This window comes from Cuculus canorus, chromosome 3 (assembly GCF_017976375.1).
Source record: "Cuculus canorus isolate bCucCan1 chromosome 3, bCucCan1.pri, whole genome shotgun sequence".
Taxonomy (NCBI): Eukaryota; Metazoa; Chordata; class Aves; order Cuculiformes; family Cuculidae; genus Cuculus; species Cuculus canorus.
Genome location: NC_071403.1, coordinates 109778493 through 109797382, shown reverse-complemented (window position 1 = coordinate 109797382; position 18890 = coordinate 109778493). Strand labels below are relative to the sequence as shown.

At 38.9% G+C, this 18890-nt stretch overlaps 1 protein-coding gene across 1 annotated transcript in view; it reads left to right on the top strand.

The window, feature by feature from the left end:
- Positions 1-18890, top strand: part of KIF26B (kinesin family member 26B) — a 288623-nt gene that overhangs the window by 217584 nt on the left and 52149 nt on the right. Inside the window, exons 6-10 of the mRNA XM_054063280.1 lie at positions 3446-3652; positions 5048-5141; positions 7256-7518; positions 10433-10616; positions 14784-14943. Of these exons, the coding sequence (XP_053919255.1) occupies positions 3446-3652; positions 5048-5141; positions 7256-7518; positions 10433-10616; positions 14784-14943 (908 nt within the window). The remainder of the gene's footprint in view (positions 1-3445; positions 3653-5047; positions 5142-7255; positions 7519-10432; positions 10617-14783; positions 14944-18890) is intronic.

The following is an 18890-nucleotide window of genomic DNA, read 5'->3' as shown; positions in this document are numbered from 1 at the left end:
CTGTTTCTCAGATAAAGCTGCTTCTCAGCTAAAGCTTGCCTCTTGGTTCCCTGCTTGTTGGGTTTTGGCTGTAGTCACGGCTCTCCCATGGAAGAGGGTAGACATGTAATTTGCACAGCCAGGATCTAATTGTCTTCTTCATTAATGAATGTAATGTAAATCAGGAGTAATTTGAACGAGTTGCACTAGTGTGAAACTGGCGTGGAAGAATACTCTAGGGTCTACAAATTAACAGATGAGTTTAAGCGATCTATGGCTACTACTTGTCTTCAGCATCCACCACACTCATGCACCCATCTTTTTTATTTTTCTTGCTAGCAGACGATTTTTGCTGAAGCCTGTCACACAGATTTGTGTGTGCTACTGAATTTGGGCCAGGGACTGTGCTGCCCAGGAAAAGCATTTTTATTATGCCTAGAGCAAAAAAAATAACCTACAATATAGGCACCTACTTTTCAGGTGATCGTGTAAGATGCCTGTGGTGTTATAGATAAAGCAAGAACCATTTATGGAGTGCAACTTATCTTATCTAGTTGAAGTCTACCAAACAGACCACGTGAATTAAGTGCTGGAAGTGCCTGTTTCTGTTGTCTACGGAGAGGTCAGACAGCTCACTCAGATGGAGATAATTCCTGCAGGCTGGTCTAAATGGACGTGAGAGGAATTATCCATGGTAAGCTGTGCCAAAGTGCACAGACATCTTCATGCCAACTGCAAGCAAACTAGCTTCAGAGTAAAAAGCAGTCCAGGATACCCACATATAATCAATATGATATTTCTCTGCCCTAACACATATGAACATGTTTTTTTACAACTGAAATGATTCTGTGGTTCTACATAAATGTGGGACATATTTTAGTGGTGGACTTCATAGTGTTAGGTTAATGGTTGGACTTGATCTTATGGGTCTTTTCCTACCTAAGTGATTCTATGAACCATTCTCAAACCAAAAATCCCCAATGCACAGGAAATACAAGGGTTCATGGCAATAGCAGTGTTTTTCTTGAGAAATCTATATTTGCTGGAGTTGAGGAGCCAGATGGTCAGAAAAGGTATGCTATTAGACAAGTCCCGGGAAGAGTTATTTTTTTAATCAAGGCGCATTCAGTTTATCTTCTGAGGCTAGTAAATTTTTAGGATATCAGTTAAATTGGACTTTTACTCCAGGGAAAGAGAAACATGGTGCCTCAACTTCTATCACTGTAGCTGTTGGAGTTAGGAGGGTTCACAGTATTACTTCAGTAAGAAGTGACAGGTATTAATCTGATTTTGTGTGGACAGATTTAAGTCAGGACCCAAGACACTGATAGTAAACCAAAACTGGTGTAAGTGAAGTTAAAAATGAATACCCATACATTTTCAGGCCAGAATGAACTCAGACTGCCTGCATATGAAGAATTCTTAAATTTCGTGCACTGTCTGCTTCCAAAACCCAAAGAAATTTAGCCCTTAGATATTCAGTTGTCTCTGCTTTGAACACAAGGTTCAAGGATCTGGTGAGCATGGATTCAGAGCAGCCGAAAACACAGGGAGATATTTTTCTGAGGCAAAGTAAGTAATTTGTTTAAAGTAGTTAAGAACAGCGTTTATTTTTTTTTCCAGCAGATGAGTCTAATGCTCTTGATATTGGCATCTGTTTGAAAAATGTGTGACACAGTGGAAAAAGCCAAAGGCATCCAAAGTTGAAAAGAGGAAAATGGATAAAGACTGATACTGCTCTTTGTTTTCTTGCTCTTCTAGGATTCACAGTGTTGTACACCCACCCTTCCCTGCTAACTTGACCAGTGAATCCTTTCTGAGCTGCATGGAGACGTTAGGGCTGGAATGAATATTCAAGCCTTGCTCATGTGGACTGACCAGGAGCATTGGCTGCCTTTGTCCTCAGTAGATATCAGCTCTTCTTAGGGTTGGGTTTAAAAGAATGCCTTTGGCAAAATATTGGAAGTGACTTTTTTCAGTTAGAGGTTAGGTTTCATAAGCAATTCAGCTGAGCAGTTGAGAAGACAGTGCATTCACATCCAAACAATGTTTTTCCTCTTTCTCTCAGCTAATTGTGTAAAACTGAAATAATGTGCACAGATTTTGGACCATCTCAGCATTTAATGTGAACTTGTTTTCCCAGCTTAAAATACGTGATGTGAAATTATCACTTTTGCTCACAAACATATAGAGATGTCACAAAAATACTCAATAATCCCACTTAATCTCTGATCTCATTCTTTTGTCTTCAAAGGAATTGCGTCACAAGTGAACTTGCTCAGATTTTACTTCTCAAAACAGCTGATTTATTTCCATGTAGGATGAGTTTAAGCCAGCACGAAGTGAGATCTGCATACAAAGAGCACTGAGGCTCACAGGAAGTGCAGCTTTGTCTAACTTTTAGGGCTACAACCTCCTCTCAGGGTGCATCTGCCATTGCAACAGAAGATGTGTTCCCACTCTGTGCTACGGTGACCCTTTGACCATAGCTGGGTTTGCTACAAGTGGCATAGAGTTAAGGAGCATTAAGACAAAAGTTCTGTCTGGTTGGTGTGAAAGTTAGTCTGGTCTAGGACAAAGTGTGCAGGTGTGGCTACAGGCAAGAGCTGGCAGAGAGGTGATGTTTGCCCTGTAAAGTTCAGGAACTCATGTGTCTGCAGGTGGTGAATTTATGGGGAGAACTAAAGTCAGACCAGTTGTCATCATCTTTACCTACTTCTAAATTGCTTACCACCTGGGCTAAGGATGCAGTATAACCTCATTAAATCCGTGAAGGTGTATTTTTGTCTTGGGAATAATGTCTTATTATGTAGCTATTTAATGAGTTGCAAGCTAATATGTTTTAACAAATCTTTTATCACTTATTACATTTCACTCCTTTGACGATAATTTCAAAATCTGACCATTAAAACGAGTCTCTTTTCACAACTCTTTGATGATGACACTTAGAACTAAGCACTTAATCTTTTTGCATATGGATGGGAATCGGAAAGGTGTAAATTACAGATCTGGCTTTTATGTGCTTTTATTGATCAGACTGCTCCATAGAAACTGCAGCAGTTCTGGTAGCTTAGCAGTCTAGATTACCTTTCAGGTTTCTTAATTGGGCCACTGGGGTACAGTGAATTTTCAATTTATATTAGGAGTAAGACAAAGTGATATAATACCTCATTATTGTGCTTGAGTAACATCAACACTAAAACATCACGATGTACCTTGTAATTCTAAATACACAATTTGCTTGTTAAAGTAGGTGGAGTTGAGTACTGGCTTTATTTCCTGTGCATTTTAGGCCAAATTCTGCCTATAATACTTCCTGCGTCTTCACTGACTTCCACTGAGACACTAGCTACAGCAAGCAAGTATGATTTGGTCAGGTGTAATTGGAAAGTTCATTCAACGTACCAGCCTGGAGCATCCAACAGACTAATCGAATGAGGTTTTCATTTTGTGTGTTCACTGACAGGTCAAAGTCATGGTGCGCATTTCTTCCACCCTTGCCAGAGACACGTCTGAGTCCAGTTCTTTCTTAAAAGTTGACCCCCGTAAGAAGCAAATCACACTGTATGACCCATTGGCCTGTGGAGGTCAGAATGCTTTCCAGAAAAGGGGCAACCAGGTTCCACCCAAGATGTTTGCTTTCGATGCAGTTTTTCCCCAAGATGCATCACAGGTAGGCAACATATCGTCAGAATATCTAAATAATAGCATGCACCAGAGTCAAACTTTCAGTGATGTTATACCAGGGCTAAATTTGGTCCACCAATGTCATCAATCATGAAATCAGTTTATTAAATTGTATCTCAATAATTGTGTTCTTTCTTTAGTCTTTACTGTCTAATAATTGCTGCTTAATTTATGCATGCAATAAATGCACTAAATGGTGCCTAGGAGGCAAATTTTCAATATCAGCAAGTTGTTGTATGTTACAAAATCTTATTTGGTGTATACAGGGTTCTGACCAGAGCTGCAGTTCTCTAATGCACTCCTGTATTCATTAAGAAGTCAAGTATTATTTATAGACTTTGGTTTGATGAACTGTGTTACCCCAATGTCATGAGGAGGACAGTAGGAGAGTAAAGTATCAGTAATTAGTAAACAGGATGGTAAGGCTGTTTCTGTAGTCATAAACTAAACAGAGCTAGAACACAGGGCCAGCTAGAGTACTGTCATATGATTGTATCATTAGGTCAGTCTGTGGCCCAACTCTGGTCCAGTCAGCTATCACCTCCCAGAAGAATGCCTGGATGCAGTTCAAGGGCTGACCTGTGAACATTCCCTTTCTTGGTCCATTTTATTTACTGTTATAAAGATAGTATAGAAATATCCATGAAGTAGGTGAATTTACATGATTTATTATCAAATGTGATGTGCTTCACAAATAAACCTGAACTATGAATTCTGATTTAGTGTCACCCACTACTGATAGGCAATTGCTGCAGAAGAACTGTAGACCACTAAGCCTTCTTGAACCATTGATCTAAGAGTGCTCAGGGTAAATATGTTGTACTTCAAAAACTGCTACAGTCTTCACAATGAAACCTCATGCTTCTAAAAGCTGAAGTGGCTCATAATAATGTAGAGAAAAATTTGGCTAATACCAAAGATGCTGTTTGTTCCTCTTACATTCCTTACCCACCTGCTAGTGGAATTGAACTCCGTCTGTAATTGGGCAAATAATAGAGACTGTGAAAATTCCTCAGTATTTGATTGTTTTTTTTAGAGAAAAAAATATTTTTAAAGTCCACTAAGTAGGCAGTTCACACTTCCTTGCACTATGTGTATTTTTTTAACCCTTCAAAGGATGTTGGTGCCTCAACAACTGAAGCTTATTTGACGCAGAGCGAAAGTCCTGCTTCATGTGCTTACGCAAATAATATCAATCCCAACAATAGCACAGGTCACACAAATAGACAAGCAGGATTAGACTCTTTGATACTTAAACATGCTATCTGGAGCACTGATGACCATTTTCCAGTTAAAATATTCGATTGATTTTCCTTATTATTGTTATTACTAATGATTTGGGTTTATGTCCTTTACTTTTTTTGGTTTTTACCTGTGGCAGGCTGAAGTATGTGCTGGGACTGTGGCTGAGGTGATCCAGTCTGTGGTCAATGGGGCAGATGGCTGTGTGTTCTGCTTTGGCCATACTAAGCTTGGTTGGTATTGTTAAATTTTCCTACTCAAGTAGCACAGTGAATGTTTTTAACCCAAGATTTCTAGTACATTAAATTAAGGAAAATAAACTGTCATTTGTCTGTGCATAGTAATTATATTTTAAAGTTGTACATTGTGCATGACCTTGTACTATACCTTCACCTCTTCCTTACACATCTATTCCCTTTGCAGATTGAATAAATGTTGGACAGTCTACTTTCTGAAACTGACGTTATCTTTGAGTTGTTGCTTCATTCCATCCCCTGAGTACAATATTTAGCACTATCTTATATTGTTATTGAATGATCCAATGGTGAATTGTTAATGAATGACCCAACTGTGTTCTACAGTTTTACAAATGTGCATGGTACTGGAAACTGCTTGCCAAAATACCATTTTTTATCAAGCTACGTAAAAGCTCTGAGTATCCACTCAAGTACTTATGGTTTATGATGACACCAATCAAGTGCTGTGACTGGGCACTCAAATAGTTTGATTTTTAGTCTGTTCCCTGATTAGAAAATTCACTCATTACACACTTACTTTTCTGTGTCCAACAAATCCTGTTCTAATGTTTAACTGGATGCTACCAATGGATCAAAGCTTGCTTTCTGCAAACGCATCATCATCATCATTTCAGGTATTCCTTGGAAGGGTATAAAAAGGAGAATCATCATCATTAACACACTATTCTTTTGAAATTATTGGACTTCAAGATTAATCATATATTGTGTTTATGCTTATCTAAAAGTATTTAGAAAATAATGTCAATTAATGAAGAGGGTTATATTGTATGTATGTATGTGATTCTTTGCTGTTTCAAAGAGACACATACATACACACACAACTTACAAGGATAATTTAGTTTTTCAAATGATAAAGAAGAACAAGCTCTATCAGGCCATGCTTATCCCAAATTATAGGCAACAAAACTGGAGGGCACTGAATGCTGCAATGCCAACAGCTCTGGTACAAGGAATTAATCAGGACTACTGATCCGGCTTACCACAAGGCTTCTCTGGGGCAGGTTGGGAGTAATACTAGGATATGCACTTGGCTATTTAACCCTCCGTGACCTGCCAAACACTAGATGGCAAATGAGATGGAAAAGAAAGCCACCAGATAACAATGTCTGAGGAGTGCTACAACAGGCAGCCTAGCTAGGACTTTGCTGGAGCATGATTTGATTCCCTGCAATTGCTTCATTAACTGCATCACCACCACCACCATTGCACTGATTGTGGTCGCATCCAGACCTTGCTACAGACATGTGCATAGAAACATTATCTTCACTGATCTTTTTCAATATAGATTCAACATAAGAATTGAAACAAGGTAAAGAAGCCACAAGTACTTGCCTGAAAGTATGTATACCTTGATCTAGGACCTTTAGAAAACTTGTTGAAGAACATTATATGTAGTGGCACCTAAAGTGGTATAATACGTATTCTGTGTCTGTTCTTAATCAGCAAACTTTTACACCAGAGGCAAGCCAGTGTTATAATTTCAGAGTCAAAGAATATCAAACCAGGGGGATGTTTTGACCCAGACAAACTTCTTGTTTTGTTTTGGACCCATTCATGCACCAAATGACCATGTGTATCTCTCTGTTTATTGTTTGGGGTTTTTTTGTATATGAAGTTTATGATCCTGGCACAACATTTATGTCAATCCCAACCCCAGCACATGAAGCATAGTGTAGTGCTTTGAAGTAAAATGGTATTTGAAGAATACCACACTGACAGTACCCAAAGCAGGGATTTTTAGAGACCACAGCACTCCTGCTCAGCTAAATTCCCCCCCCATTCGCCCACATCACAGGCTGCAGTACTGTGTGATAGGGACCTGCAGCACCCTGCCTGGGGAATGGGGAATATCAGCGAATCCACAAGGTAATGAATTTTGAAAGCAGCTCAAGATTTCATCTGTCCTTTTAAAATGCTCTCCATTTTCCATGTACTCTTTGTCTACCTGCCTATCTTTCTCCTTTGCTGACTGTCCTTATTGTAGTGAAGAATTTGTTTTCATGAGGCTGTTCAGGTTAACTGCTCTGGCAGAAGGCTGTGAAGGTCTTGGAAGTGATGTTATCTTTTCTCTACCCCACCATTCCTGACAGGGAAGTCATACACCATGATCGGGAAGGATGATTCCATGCAAAACCTTGGCATAATTCCTTGTGCCATCTCCTGGCTCTTCAAGTTGATTAATGAACGCAAAGAGAAGACAGGGGCCCGCTTTTCAGTCCGAATTTCTGCAGTGGAAGTGTGGGGGAAAGAAGAAAATCTGAGAGACCTGCTGTCAGAAGTGGCTACAGGCAGCCTGCAAGATGGCCAGTCCCCAGGTGTCTACCTTTGTGAGGACCCAATTTGTGGCATGCAGGTGAATCCAGTTTCCTTTAACACCGAAACAAGCAATGTGACTTTTTCTTTTTCTTTTTCTTTTTCTTTTTCTTTTTCTTTTTCTTTTTCTTTTTCTTTTTCTTTTTCTTTTTCTTTTTCTTTTTCGCTATTGAGATGGTTCAAATTCGAGAACTACCCAGAGCATAGAGTTTATAGACTTGAAAGTGTTTACTTTAAAACATGCAAGAACTTTATGACCTGCAGCTGCAGGGCCATCTGCTCTCCTGGCCTAAATATTTGTACCACTAGTATAACTGATGTTGAGCAGGGGCTTGTGTTTGCAATTAAATGTGAAAACATTCAGTGGAAACAAAAATTCACCTCATTTAAAAAAAATAATAAAAGGAAAGTGTGATCTCTCTTTTGTAAAACAACAAGCTAAAATATTTACAGTACTGTGCAAATAGCTGGAGGCCATTAATATGGCTGTTTATCTTTTTATAAACTACATTATTTATAGAACTTGCATTAGCGATGTTGTAGGAAGCATTAATCGCTACTTATTAATTGCTGCCAAGAAATAAATTCCTTGCCTGGGCAAGGCAAGAATAGCTCAAACTCTTCTCAGGTTTGGAGGTTTAGCAGGAATAAGTAACTCGTGCCCTTGTATTTCCTGGATAACGACTAGAAAGTCTCAACAGCCCTAATATTTTTTCCCTCTTGGTTTGAGGAGAAAGCAAGCCTTTTTTTTTTTCTGTCTTTGAGGGAATGAAACTGTTTTTTATATGAGTAGATGAAGGAGGAGCAAACCAGCATGATGGAGCTTAAATAAATTCTTTCAACCTTAAAGGCAAAGGCTGCTTCCATCCAGAACCTGTACTGTCTATCCAAGAATGGGGAATGTCGGGAGGAGGGAACAGGCAACTGCAAGGTCATGTACCCTATATCCAGCTCCAGGCATCTAGAAATTGTGATTCACACCCATGAAACTCATGAAATGTGAGATTTTAAACACAAATTAATGAATGCTGTGTTTTATCTCCTTGTGGTTTAAGACTTTTTGACACACACAGATAGTATTTTCAATTCTTTATATCTCTACCTGAGTACTACAAAGTTGCATCTTGCTTTTAAATAGAAATAAGGTTCTCACTCTCACTTGACTCCTGACTTTAGTGCTTTATAAAGCATTTACAGTATCACAAGAGATCTTACCCCCTGGTAATGGGTGCAGTCCAGTGAGTGTAAGATGGGAAACTTGAGTCTTCAGCGTAATAGATGGGCCAGTTAAGATCTGAAGTAGCATCGTATGCGTTCTATAAGTGTTACATGACTGTGTGACAACTAGCTCCTTCTTAAAGCACAATTCTTTACTAAAGTATTTAAGCACGATAGCAATAATATCCCATTATTGCTGCTTATTTTCATATAGATAGAGACAGAAGAGCCATATACAAAATGAATTATTTTAGATCAGCGGAGAAAAGGTAGCTCCATGAGACATTTATGTATCTCTGAAATGTAAAATAGTGAATTAAACTGCAAGAAGAAAAGCCTTATCATGTGTGTTTACAAGACACAGCAACATTCTGGAGTCATGTGTCCTACACCTGATTTCTCAAAATCATCAGATGAAGGGAGGATGTCATTTTATAGTCATACAGCTATACAAAATCAGTAGTGTGTGTAGCAAATGAATAATCACTGTATGTCATATTGTCTGTCATTGGGCCTTTCCAAGATGCACATTTTTTTGTTGCTTATATTGGTGAGATCAGCCCACAGACTGGCCTGCCTTCTGCTTGTCTTGTTAACTCCTTCCTGCCCTATTCCCAGAGCCTTCAGCTGTGTCACCCCATTCCATGCGCAGCGTTGGCTTTCTCACTCTGCGGGCCATATCTCACAAAGAGGAGACAGGAGCACTGTCTTCTTTGGGAGAACTTAACTTTTAGCTGTGCTACATAGCAGAGAAACAAACCCAAACCCTGAAAACTGGAGTTCCTCACTGCTTTTACACCACACGAAACAGGTCTATCCTATGGGATAGCTCTATATACTGCCTGAAGTAATGCCATCAGATTGCAGTGTCACACATCCCTTCCACAGACAAACTAATCTTAGGTGACATGAACCATGCACGCATTCCTAACGTTATGAAGGATTAATATCTGCCCTTCTATGCTGTCTATCAATTTGGAGAGATAAGAGCAGGCTGGTGACTGGGTCCAGGAAATGTGAATGAATGTACATTACCTGCCTTGTTCCGACTAATAGATTGCTCTGGCCTGTGAGCAAGTGCATAAGCTTGTGGAATGAAGGGGCAAGAAAATGACTTCTCTTCGCACAAGGCATGGGGCTGAACACAAGCTTCACTCCTGTTATTTCCCAGAATTTTCTGTGGGCTGCTCTCTTCTAACACTTTTTGAGGGGTAACATGTGGACCTGCCTCTGCCCATCTCCACCAGCTGTTGAGTTTGGGATTGATGTGGCTCCCACAATTATTTTTCTTCACTTCTGACTGTTGGAAGGACAGAGTGATTGCCAGAGCCAGCAATGCTGGGGCGAAAAAGGCAGTACAAGTAATGAATATAGTGAATAATTAATAAACATAAATAGTTTAAAATTTTGGGAAAGTGAAGGAACAAATGTGTGCATCTGCTCCGCCCATAGGACAATTTCCAGTTGCTGGGGTTTATTTGTAGCAACTGCCGCCAGGGTACCCCAGGTAAGAGCCCTCAAAAGCCTGGATGCAATCAGGAGGGCTCCTGGGCTGCTGGAGGACATGGTATTGTCACTGCCAGTGTCAGGAGGGTCTTGTTCCATTGGGCACCACCTGCTTTTCGATCCCATCAGAAGTCAGAGTATCCACAGGGTGTGTCGGCTGTGGGGAGTTGTCTGGAAGTGTGACTTGCGTGGGAGGTTCCAGGTCATTTTTCCCTTGTGTTAACCCACAGCTTCAGAATCAGAGTGAGCTCCGTGCCCCTACAGCAGAGAAGGCTGCCTTCTTCCTTGATGCTGCCATCGCCTCGCGTCACAGCAGCCAGCGGAACTGCGATGAGGAGGATCACCGCAACTCTCACATGCTCTTCACTCTGCATATCTACCAGTACCGCATGGAGAAGAGTGGCAAAGGAGGAAGTAAGTTGTTCCCTCGCTCCCTTTGGTTTCCTACCTGCCTGCCTCGAGGCTGTCTCGAAACAAGCCTTTAAACAATATTCTTTACTGGTGCAAATTAGGAGAGTTCTCCATTCAGAATGGGGTGAGGCCAGTCATAACTGCAGACTGTCCATTTGCCTGGTAAAGACCCACCAAAGGCCATTAAAGCCCACTTTATTATAAATACTATTTTATGTTTATTTATATTTATTTATAACATTTATTTACATTATATATTTAGTTATATATAAATAATAAATAAAGTGATATAAATAAAATTGAAACTAAATATAATAAACATATACTTATTTATATTTTATAGATTTATAATAATTATCAATACCATTAATTGTCAATTTAGTTGCTCAGCACTAGGTAGGTTGGTCCTAAGCACTGTGTGGGCCTCTGTCTAAATAAAAAAAGTGCTTTTCAGACTGACTTTTGGTACTAACTTTACTGATAGTGTTGAAATCATGGGTTAAAATATTGTGGTGATGAGAATTCCCTGCTACTTTTAAGGCTAGATGTTCCCCTTCAGCACCTAAATGGGGCAGTGTGTGTATAAGCTGATTTTGGCAGTGCATAAACTGTAGCTTTTCTTGGACATATGTGATGTTTTAGCTGCACACCCACTTTCATGATCCTCTGTAAATGGTCTGGGTTTTTCAAATTGGCTTACTCCCTCTATTCGCCGTTAGATATGTTCACTGACTTGTGTCTCTACATGCATCTCCAACTTGTAAATGAGGAAAAGATGCTTCCATGTCTGCTTATATGTTCCTATAATTTTCAAAGGTTTCATTTGACTTGGTCCATTTATATTTTTTTATTATATTTATGTTTCAAGTCTAGCAAATTGTTTATAACTAAGTTCTAGTTATAAAAAGGTTTGTATAATATGAGATATACCCTCACTGAAAAAGAAGGTTTTCACATTAAAATACTTTTTTGTTAAATAGTAATTTTTTATAGGGAGAAATGTTTGTTTGAAAGATACCAGAGACCTCTGCTTCTTTAAATTTGTGGGCTTAAGCAATTCTGCTGAAAAAGCGTATGTTTCAGCTCCTGGCTCCGCATAGGTTATTTGTAATACGGAATAGATTGCAAGCTATGATGTGTAGTGGGTGAACACCACTGCAGTATTAATGTCTAATGTTTGAACGCAGAAGATTTATGTGGACTGTGCTTATAAGAGAAAACCAGAAAGTTGCTGTAAATGGAAATGCACTCTGCATGTGTTTAAGTAATAACCCTTGTGGAATTGGCAAGCAGAAATCTCAATTAACTAAAGGTTTATTAATTAACCACCCTGCGGTGGAAAGGAAGACTGTGAATGCTCAAACAAACTGGTTCATGGGAATAAAGATGGCTAATTTTGAGAGAATTATTAAAATTATTTAATGCTCTATGTTTTTTACTGCATACAAGCACATGTACACTCTGTCCTTTTCTACCAGCTTCAAATACAAATAATAAAAGGGAAAAAATATTTTCCTGTGGCTATAATGACTCCTTTTCAAAAAAGAAGACGTGATCCTGTTGGGTTATAGTATGGCATGCTTTGCCACTGCCTTTAGTTATATCTTTATCTTGTGGCCGTACCACCTCCTGTCTTCAAATTCCCATATCTGAGTGGCCCCACAAGCCAAGCAGGGTCAGATCTCTGTGATAATTGAATGAGGGGGGAATTCCAGCTGCTCAGAAAGGGCGCCTAGTGATTATCACTGTCTCCTGCTGTAATGAAGGACTTTTCAGAAAAAAAACAACATGAAGATAGTAGAGATATATAGATTCCAGTAACAGGATTAAAAAAGGATAGGAAGAAGAAAAAAAAAATAAAAAAGAAACCCAGCTTCCAAAGGATGAGAGATTAAGGGGTTGGCTAGCATATGATTTTGGTAAAAAATTACTATTAGAATAATGCATTGGTACTGTACTTACCTTCTTGTAAGATTCATTACCAGGAATGTCATGAAGCAGACTTCACATCATTGAAATAAATGGCATCGTGACAGAACTGGCACAGTCATTTTTCAGCTTTCAGTTCTGCAAAGTCTCTGTGGCCATAGACAAAAACAAGTGTTAGGGTGTTCCACTTCTTTCCTCTGTAGTTGCCTGGCACATTAGTGGAGAACTTACCTAGCAAGTAGCTTCATTTTCATTTCAAGCAACTGGATCTGCTGTTCTAAAGATGTCTTACTTTGACTTGTAGATTAAATAAGAAGGAATGATCTGGTAATTCCTCTTATTCTAGGTTTCCTCAGCCCATGTAATATAATTTATTATATATAATTCAGTAAAGTTACCTGCAGTTTCTTTCAGTAGCAAGTAAGCACATTTCTAAGGAAATCATAGGGGGATGCCCCAAAAAGGTAATTCCAGCCTTCTGAGGGTAGCAGTCTTAGAAGAATCGGAACCCTTAAGTCAAGAGTTTTAAGGATTCTTAGAGGGGAGGCAGAAGTCCTCTGTGAGCAGTTCAGAGGAGGTAAAGGTGCAGCTGCTTGTATCATTCCCCAGGGAAGCTTGACTTTCATTAGTGAGTTCAGGAGGCCGTAGAGTGTGTGGATAATTCTCCATAAGTGGTATCCCACCCCTTCCCACTACTGAGAGAACAGCAATGAAACTTCCATGGACATGTTTAATGGGTTGTCCTATAATCCGTGGACTGTTACAGCATTTTGAATGTCTAGCCACCAACTTTAGTTTTAATCAGGCATACCTTCTTCAGTTCTGTTTTGTGATACTCAGCATGACTTAACCAATGTCATACTATAATTTAATAAATGGAAGTCTTGTGTTGCGTAATACTTTTTCTAGCTGAAGAACTAGCAGGACTTATATGACACAGAAGTTACTGTATTTTAACAGTTGTTGACAGAGATTATGGCTGCATTTTTGGATTATTTTTCACAAATCTCATAGGATACATCACTTTCACAGGAGAGGGCTTATCTCATTTCTTCTTCCCCTTTTCTCTTTCTTCTTCCTTTTTTCTTTCTGCTTTGTTTTTGTTCATTCTCTTCTCTCTTTGTTCATGTTTCTTTTTTCTTTTATCATAAAAATCTGCTCATAGTCTCGTTGTTCATTTTGATTATCATCTACAACTGAAAAAGAATTATAGAATTCTATATAATACATTCTGCAGAGAGGCTTTATATTTTTTTAGAAAGTTTTATGTCATGCAAGACACCAAGGAATGGGACTCAGCAGTGAGACTTGTATTTTTCAGTGCTTGCAAAATGAAATATCTCTTTCCTTATTTTTTCAGTATAGGTTAACGTGTTTTATGCTACAGCTAAGTGTTACTGCTAGTAAGTCCTCAAATAGTGCTTTTAACTTTTGAGTTAAGATCCTAGAAACAGAACTGCCTTTTCCTACATCTTTCTTGAGAATAGAGAGTGGCCAAAGATCAGATGCAAAAAAAACCCAGCTAGGAAATTTTCTTCAGTTAGTAAGAATTAGAAGTACTTCTGTTAAATCTGTATGGTCCCCATCTTAGGTTCATAAGGAACCATAGGCTTTTAAAGAGAGCAGATGTCTGTTAATCTTAGGGTTTCAACAAGAGCATCTTTTCACTTTAAACGTAGTGTATTGATACAGAGTAAACAAGAGAAAAACCTAGCAATCCACTGCCACTATTACAGAAACTATTTTCAGAATAGAGCAGCTTGTCCCCAATCCATTATGTATGGCATGGCAAAACTTGTCTTAGCCCAAATGATAATGTAAATGTATATAGACTTAAAACAAAGTCGAAAGTCCCACAGATGCCACATTTTTTTTCTGAAAATCTGATATTCAAGATGGGAAAGATAACAGAAGCTAAAAGGATCACTGCTCACTAAGCAGCAATGTATTAAGAAAAAAACCCAAAAAGCAGAGTGGTGCCTCCCACAGAGTTAAACCTGCAGGAGCAGGTGAGTACTGAAAACCTTGGCAATTTTTAAGCAAGTCCGGAGTGGAGAGCAATGCACAGCAATAAAGGCTGACAGTGAGTTAGCAGGACCCCTGCAGTTTGTTGCTGCTATCATGAATTAAGAAGGGGATCTGGATTGTTTCTTCTTCGCAAGTCATGGTGAGTCTTTTGCTTTCCTGGGAAGCTGCTTTTGGAGGCACATACTTACTGTTTGCTTTCTTTGTTTATGGCAGTGTCTGGAGGTCGCAGCCGCTTGCACCTTATTGACCTGGGTAGCTGTGTGAAAGTGCTCAGCAAAAACCGGGAGGGAAGCTCTGGTCTCTGTCTCTCATTGTCAGCACTGGGGAATGTCATCCTTGCCCTTGTCAATGGAAGCAAACACATCCCGTACAAGTAAGTGGTATTCTATGTTGCACCTCATCAGAGGATGCTTGCAAGCAGCAAGCAGTCCACTGGGATCAGTGCAGCCCTCCTGGGGTGCTGCAAATTTTGCCTGGGGTCCAGCGATACCTGATCTAACCTTACATCTGTTAACTACACTCTGTTTGACATTTTGGTCTCAAAGGAAGAAGCCTGCTGAAATAGGACCCAAGCGTCTTAAAGATCTTAAGGCTTGAAGTTCACCACATTATGATTTTCTTTTTTGGAACTGTTTAAATATATTTTTTAAATGTCTCAAAGCATCTGAGAGCCAGTTTCATATCTTCTCTACAGAGACAAATATTGCTGCCATAATGCAGCACTGTAGAGAAAACTCTTTTGCTGTCCATCATGTGGAGTTTAGTTTCTTGAAAATATGTCACAATCAGCATGCATGTTTGTAATGAGATTCCTTCTGTGATCCAAGGTTACTTTGCATTTTGCTTTTGCATGATTTGAATGTAAGTGTCAGCCCTCAACTTGCAAAAAAAGAAGTAGGACCTATTTGTCACACTAGACAAGTGGCCTTTGCTACTGCAGGTAGCTTCTAGTAAATTAGAGGAATTGCTCGTCTTGTGGGTATATTTTGTACTCATTTCTCTTTGTCTTTGTCTCACTCCATTTGTCATGTGTGCAGGTCTGTAAGCAAGTTTGGATTCATTAGCAAACCCAGGCAGTCAAACAGCCTTCTTATGGAGAAGTTTCTAGATGGTATTGCTTTTCTTTAGCCTAAAGGCTAGAGAACAGCAACTGGCATGACAGGATCATCTTGTAATTGAACTGCTAATGAATATCACTATTCATGAGGGACATGGATATGAAATCTGGAGTTAGGAAAAACAGGGTGACATGAAAAACAAACCAAGTTTTGGGTTTTGTTTGTTTATTGTCATATTTTGAAGTAAATTTTGTCCACTTCTTGCTAAGAATGCAGAAAGCATTTTTCTCCAAGTGTGATCCATTCGTGAGCCGAGGAATTAAGAGTCTTGGTGGATGGGTGAGTGCAAACGCTATGTCCTCTGTGCTCTGGTAGAACACATGTGCTTGCTCCTCTGCAGAGAAGAGTGGAAGGAGGCGGGATGAGCACGGGGCATGCTGCGTTGTAGGAGAGGCTGAGTATCCTATAGACTGATGTGATATGTGTTCAGTAGCACCTCTTGTTTAAAGCAGTAGTTAGCCCGTCTAGCGGAGATAAAGTCCCTTTCTTTAGGAGTGTTTTTTCATTGATAAGGATAAATTAAAATTTTGTTAACTGCTTTTTTTGAGTGGGACCAAAGGAAAACAAAGGCTGTGATTTCTTACGTGACAGCAGCATTGCACATTGGGTGTGTTGTCCCAGCGAATTTCCATAGAGCAGCAGACAAAATGGCACATCTTTTCTTTATCTGAGCTATTAAACAGCCATTAAGTATTTTACGGCAGCCTGTCAGTAGGCACTGCATGGCTTCCTGGGAGCCCAGAAACTCACAATTTCATAGGGATCAGGTTTTCTCCTACTGCAGAAATTTAGTTCTCTGAACAATGAGAGACTGAAGGCTCTTAAACTCTCTTTAGTGCTATATCCAGCTTTATCTCCACAGGTATTAGTTGTAGGAAAAAGCTTGTTCAGATTCATAGCTGGTATAAGCAGATGCTACTGCATTGCCTTCAGTAGGCTGTGTGTGTGTGCCAGGGATGAATTTGCTTCTCTGCCTGCAGTTGCTATGAAAAACACATGCTGATGTTCAACACATTTTGATTTATTTTTTTTTTTTCCCTTAAGGCTAAGCCTTGGAAAGCATTTACTTGGCATCTTTCTCCCTTAGTAACCCCCCCGCCCCTTCCACACATAGTAACGCAGATTGACATTAGCTTTAGCAGGGTTGTCTACTAAAGTTGTAAGAAAGTAATGTAGAAATTCTCAGATATTAAACAATACAGGTTGATGTGATTTTGGATCTTGTCCTGCGTTCATGTTAAATTCCACGTGGGTCTCAAGAATGGGCAAGAATCCCTATAATGGGCAACAACATGCAGCTAACAAGTGACCAGGCTGTGATTTTGGGAAGTGTGTATCTTTCATATTTGTAATTATTATCTCCCTCTAATATCTCAGTGTGTTTCCTCTTTGTTGCTATTACTGTCCAGATGTATTTGAACCTTGCTAAGTACGTCATTCTGTCATGGTATAAACTAGTGAGTTCTTCCAGCTCAGTATGTTATATGAAAACAGAATCTTTAAATGGACTTAAATACATTACAATTAACTGTCACCAGTTTCTTTTGCTCTTGAGCTATGAGCAAATCCCTCAAAAGACTGGGCAAGAATTATTTTCTCTGCAGGAATGTCAAATATCTTCATAAATGTTAGAAAGCGGTACTTGCGAGCCCAGTGAAGAGAAGGGGAGTCAGCTCCAGGCCTAACAAAGTTTATCAGGGCACAGATCCGCTACAGGATAAGGGTTTTGCTAAGCTGCAGTAATTTAGTAGCATTTTAATTTTGTAAGAGCGTTTAGCTGTGCATTAGTGCTGTATTATCTGCTGCTGATTTCGAAGATGAATGTGTTTTAAATCCGCAAATGAATACCCATTTGCACAAACTCCAGATACTAGTTTATATAGCTCACTATTCAAAAATTACTCTAGTTGCTAGGCAACAGGGGTGGTGATAATTCATGGTAATGCTGTTTTGGAAATAATCATTTTTATACATTTTAATGACTATGAGAATGTAAGAAAACTATTTAGAAAAGTGCAAGGCTATATGAATTCCTCTTTAGGAAATTGTTGCTTGTTTTATTTCGTAGGCTTGTCTCTTAGTGTGCTAACCCAATGTGTTAGTGCTTCTGGAGGCATCCTGTATTTTGAACTACATGCTTATGCTTATCCAAGGAGGGAGTCTTGTCTGTAAAATAGATGGGCGTGGGTCAAAAGCAAGAATTTTATTCTTGGCACTTCTACTTCTGTGTCACATGGTTGCAGTTCCTCAAGATCTTAGCTGCTGGTATTGTTTTTAATCCTATATGTAGAAAATAGAATGATATTAATTAATCAGTACAAGGCTGCACAAGATGCTTAGTGTCAGAGCCACCATATTTTAAGATCTAATCTAGTGCTTAAATGATGGGCTAATCTATTCTTTCATTCTGCCTGACCTTTAGAAAATAATTTATTTTTGTATTTTTTCTTTATTCCCATTTATGAAATTGAGCTAGAAAAAAATCAGGTTTGACTTTTAGAGGGCATTCAGACTTGGAAAAAGCACTACTTATAATTTAACTGTTGCTAGGACTCCTTTAGCTTATTTTAGTTAAGAACTTGCATAGTTGGTCCTAATAGGATGTGAAATTTAGGTTGTTTTTCATCAAGGATAGACTATTATTGCTTTTAAGTCAAGAGGACAAAAGGGAGAGTGTTGGATTTTAGTGTTGTGGCATAAAATATGAGCCTAAAGAATATGCTGTATGCCAGATATTTCCTTTAAATTGTTAGTTAATTATTGGAGTAAAAATGAAAATCAGGTTTGAATCGATCCAGTAACTCAGATTCCTTTCTTAGTTAAATGACTGTATGTATGGGCAGTTGTTTCATCCGTGTAAAAAACTTTGTGAAGAGAACTGGGATCCCAGGTATCTTCTTTTAAACGTTTTGCCTTTGCATTTATAACATGAGCTAAATAATTTTTCTCAGAAGATATGTCAGTGAAAACTTTTCAGGAAGAGATAAGGAAAGCTAAAAACCAGTCCACAATATAGTTCCTGTACAATAGCTAGTATTACTACTGGATAATTTATCCTTATTTATGAGCTCTTACTAAGTCTAGTTTTGTGGGATTCCCATAACCATGTCTGCTTACTAGGCTTAAGAATTGAACTAGATACCAAATGAGCAATCTGATTTTTTCGTTACTTAATCAGTGCCTAAACATAAAATACTTCTTT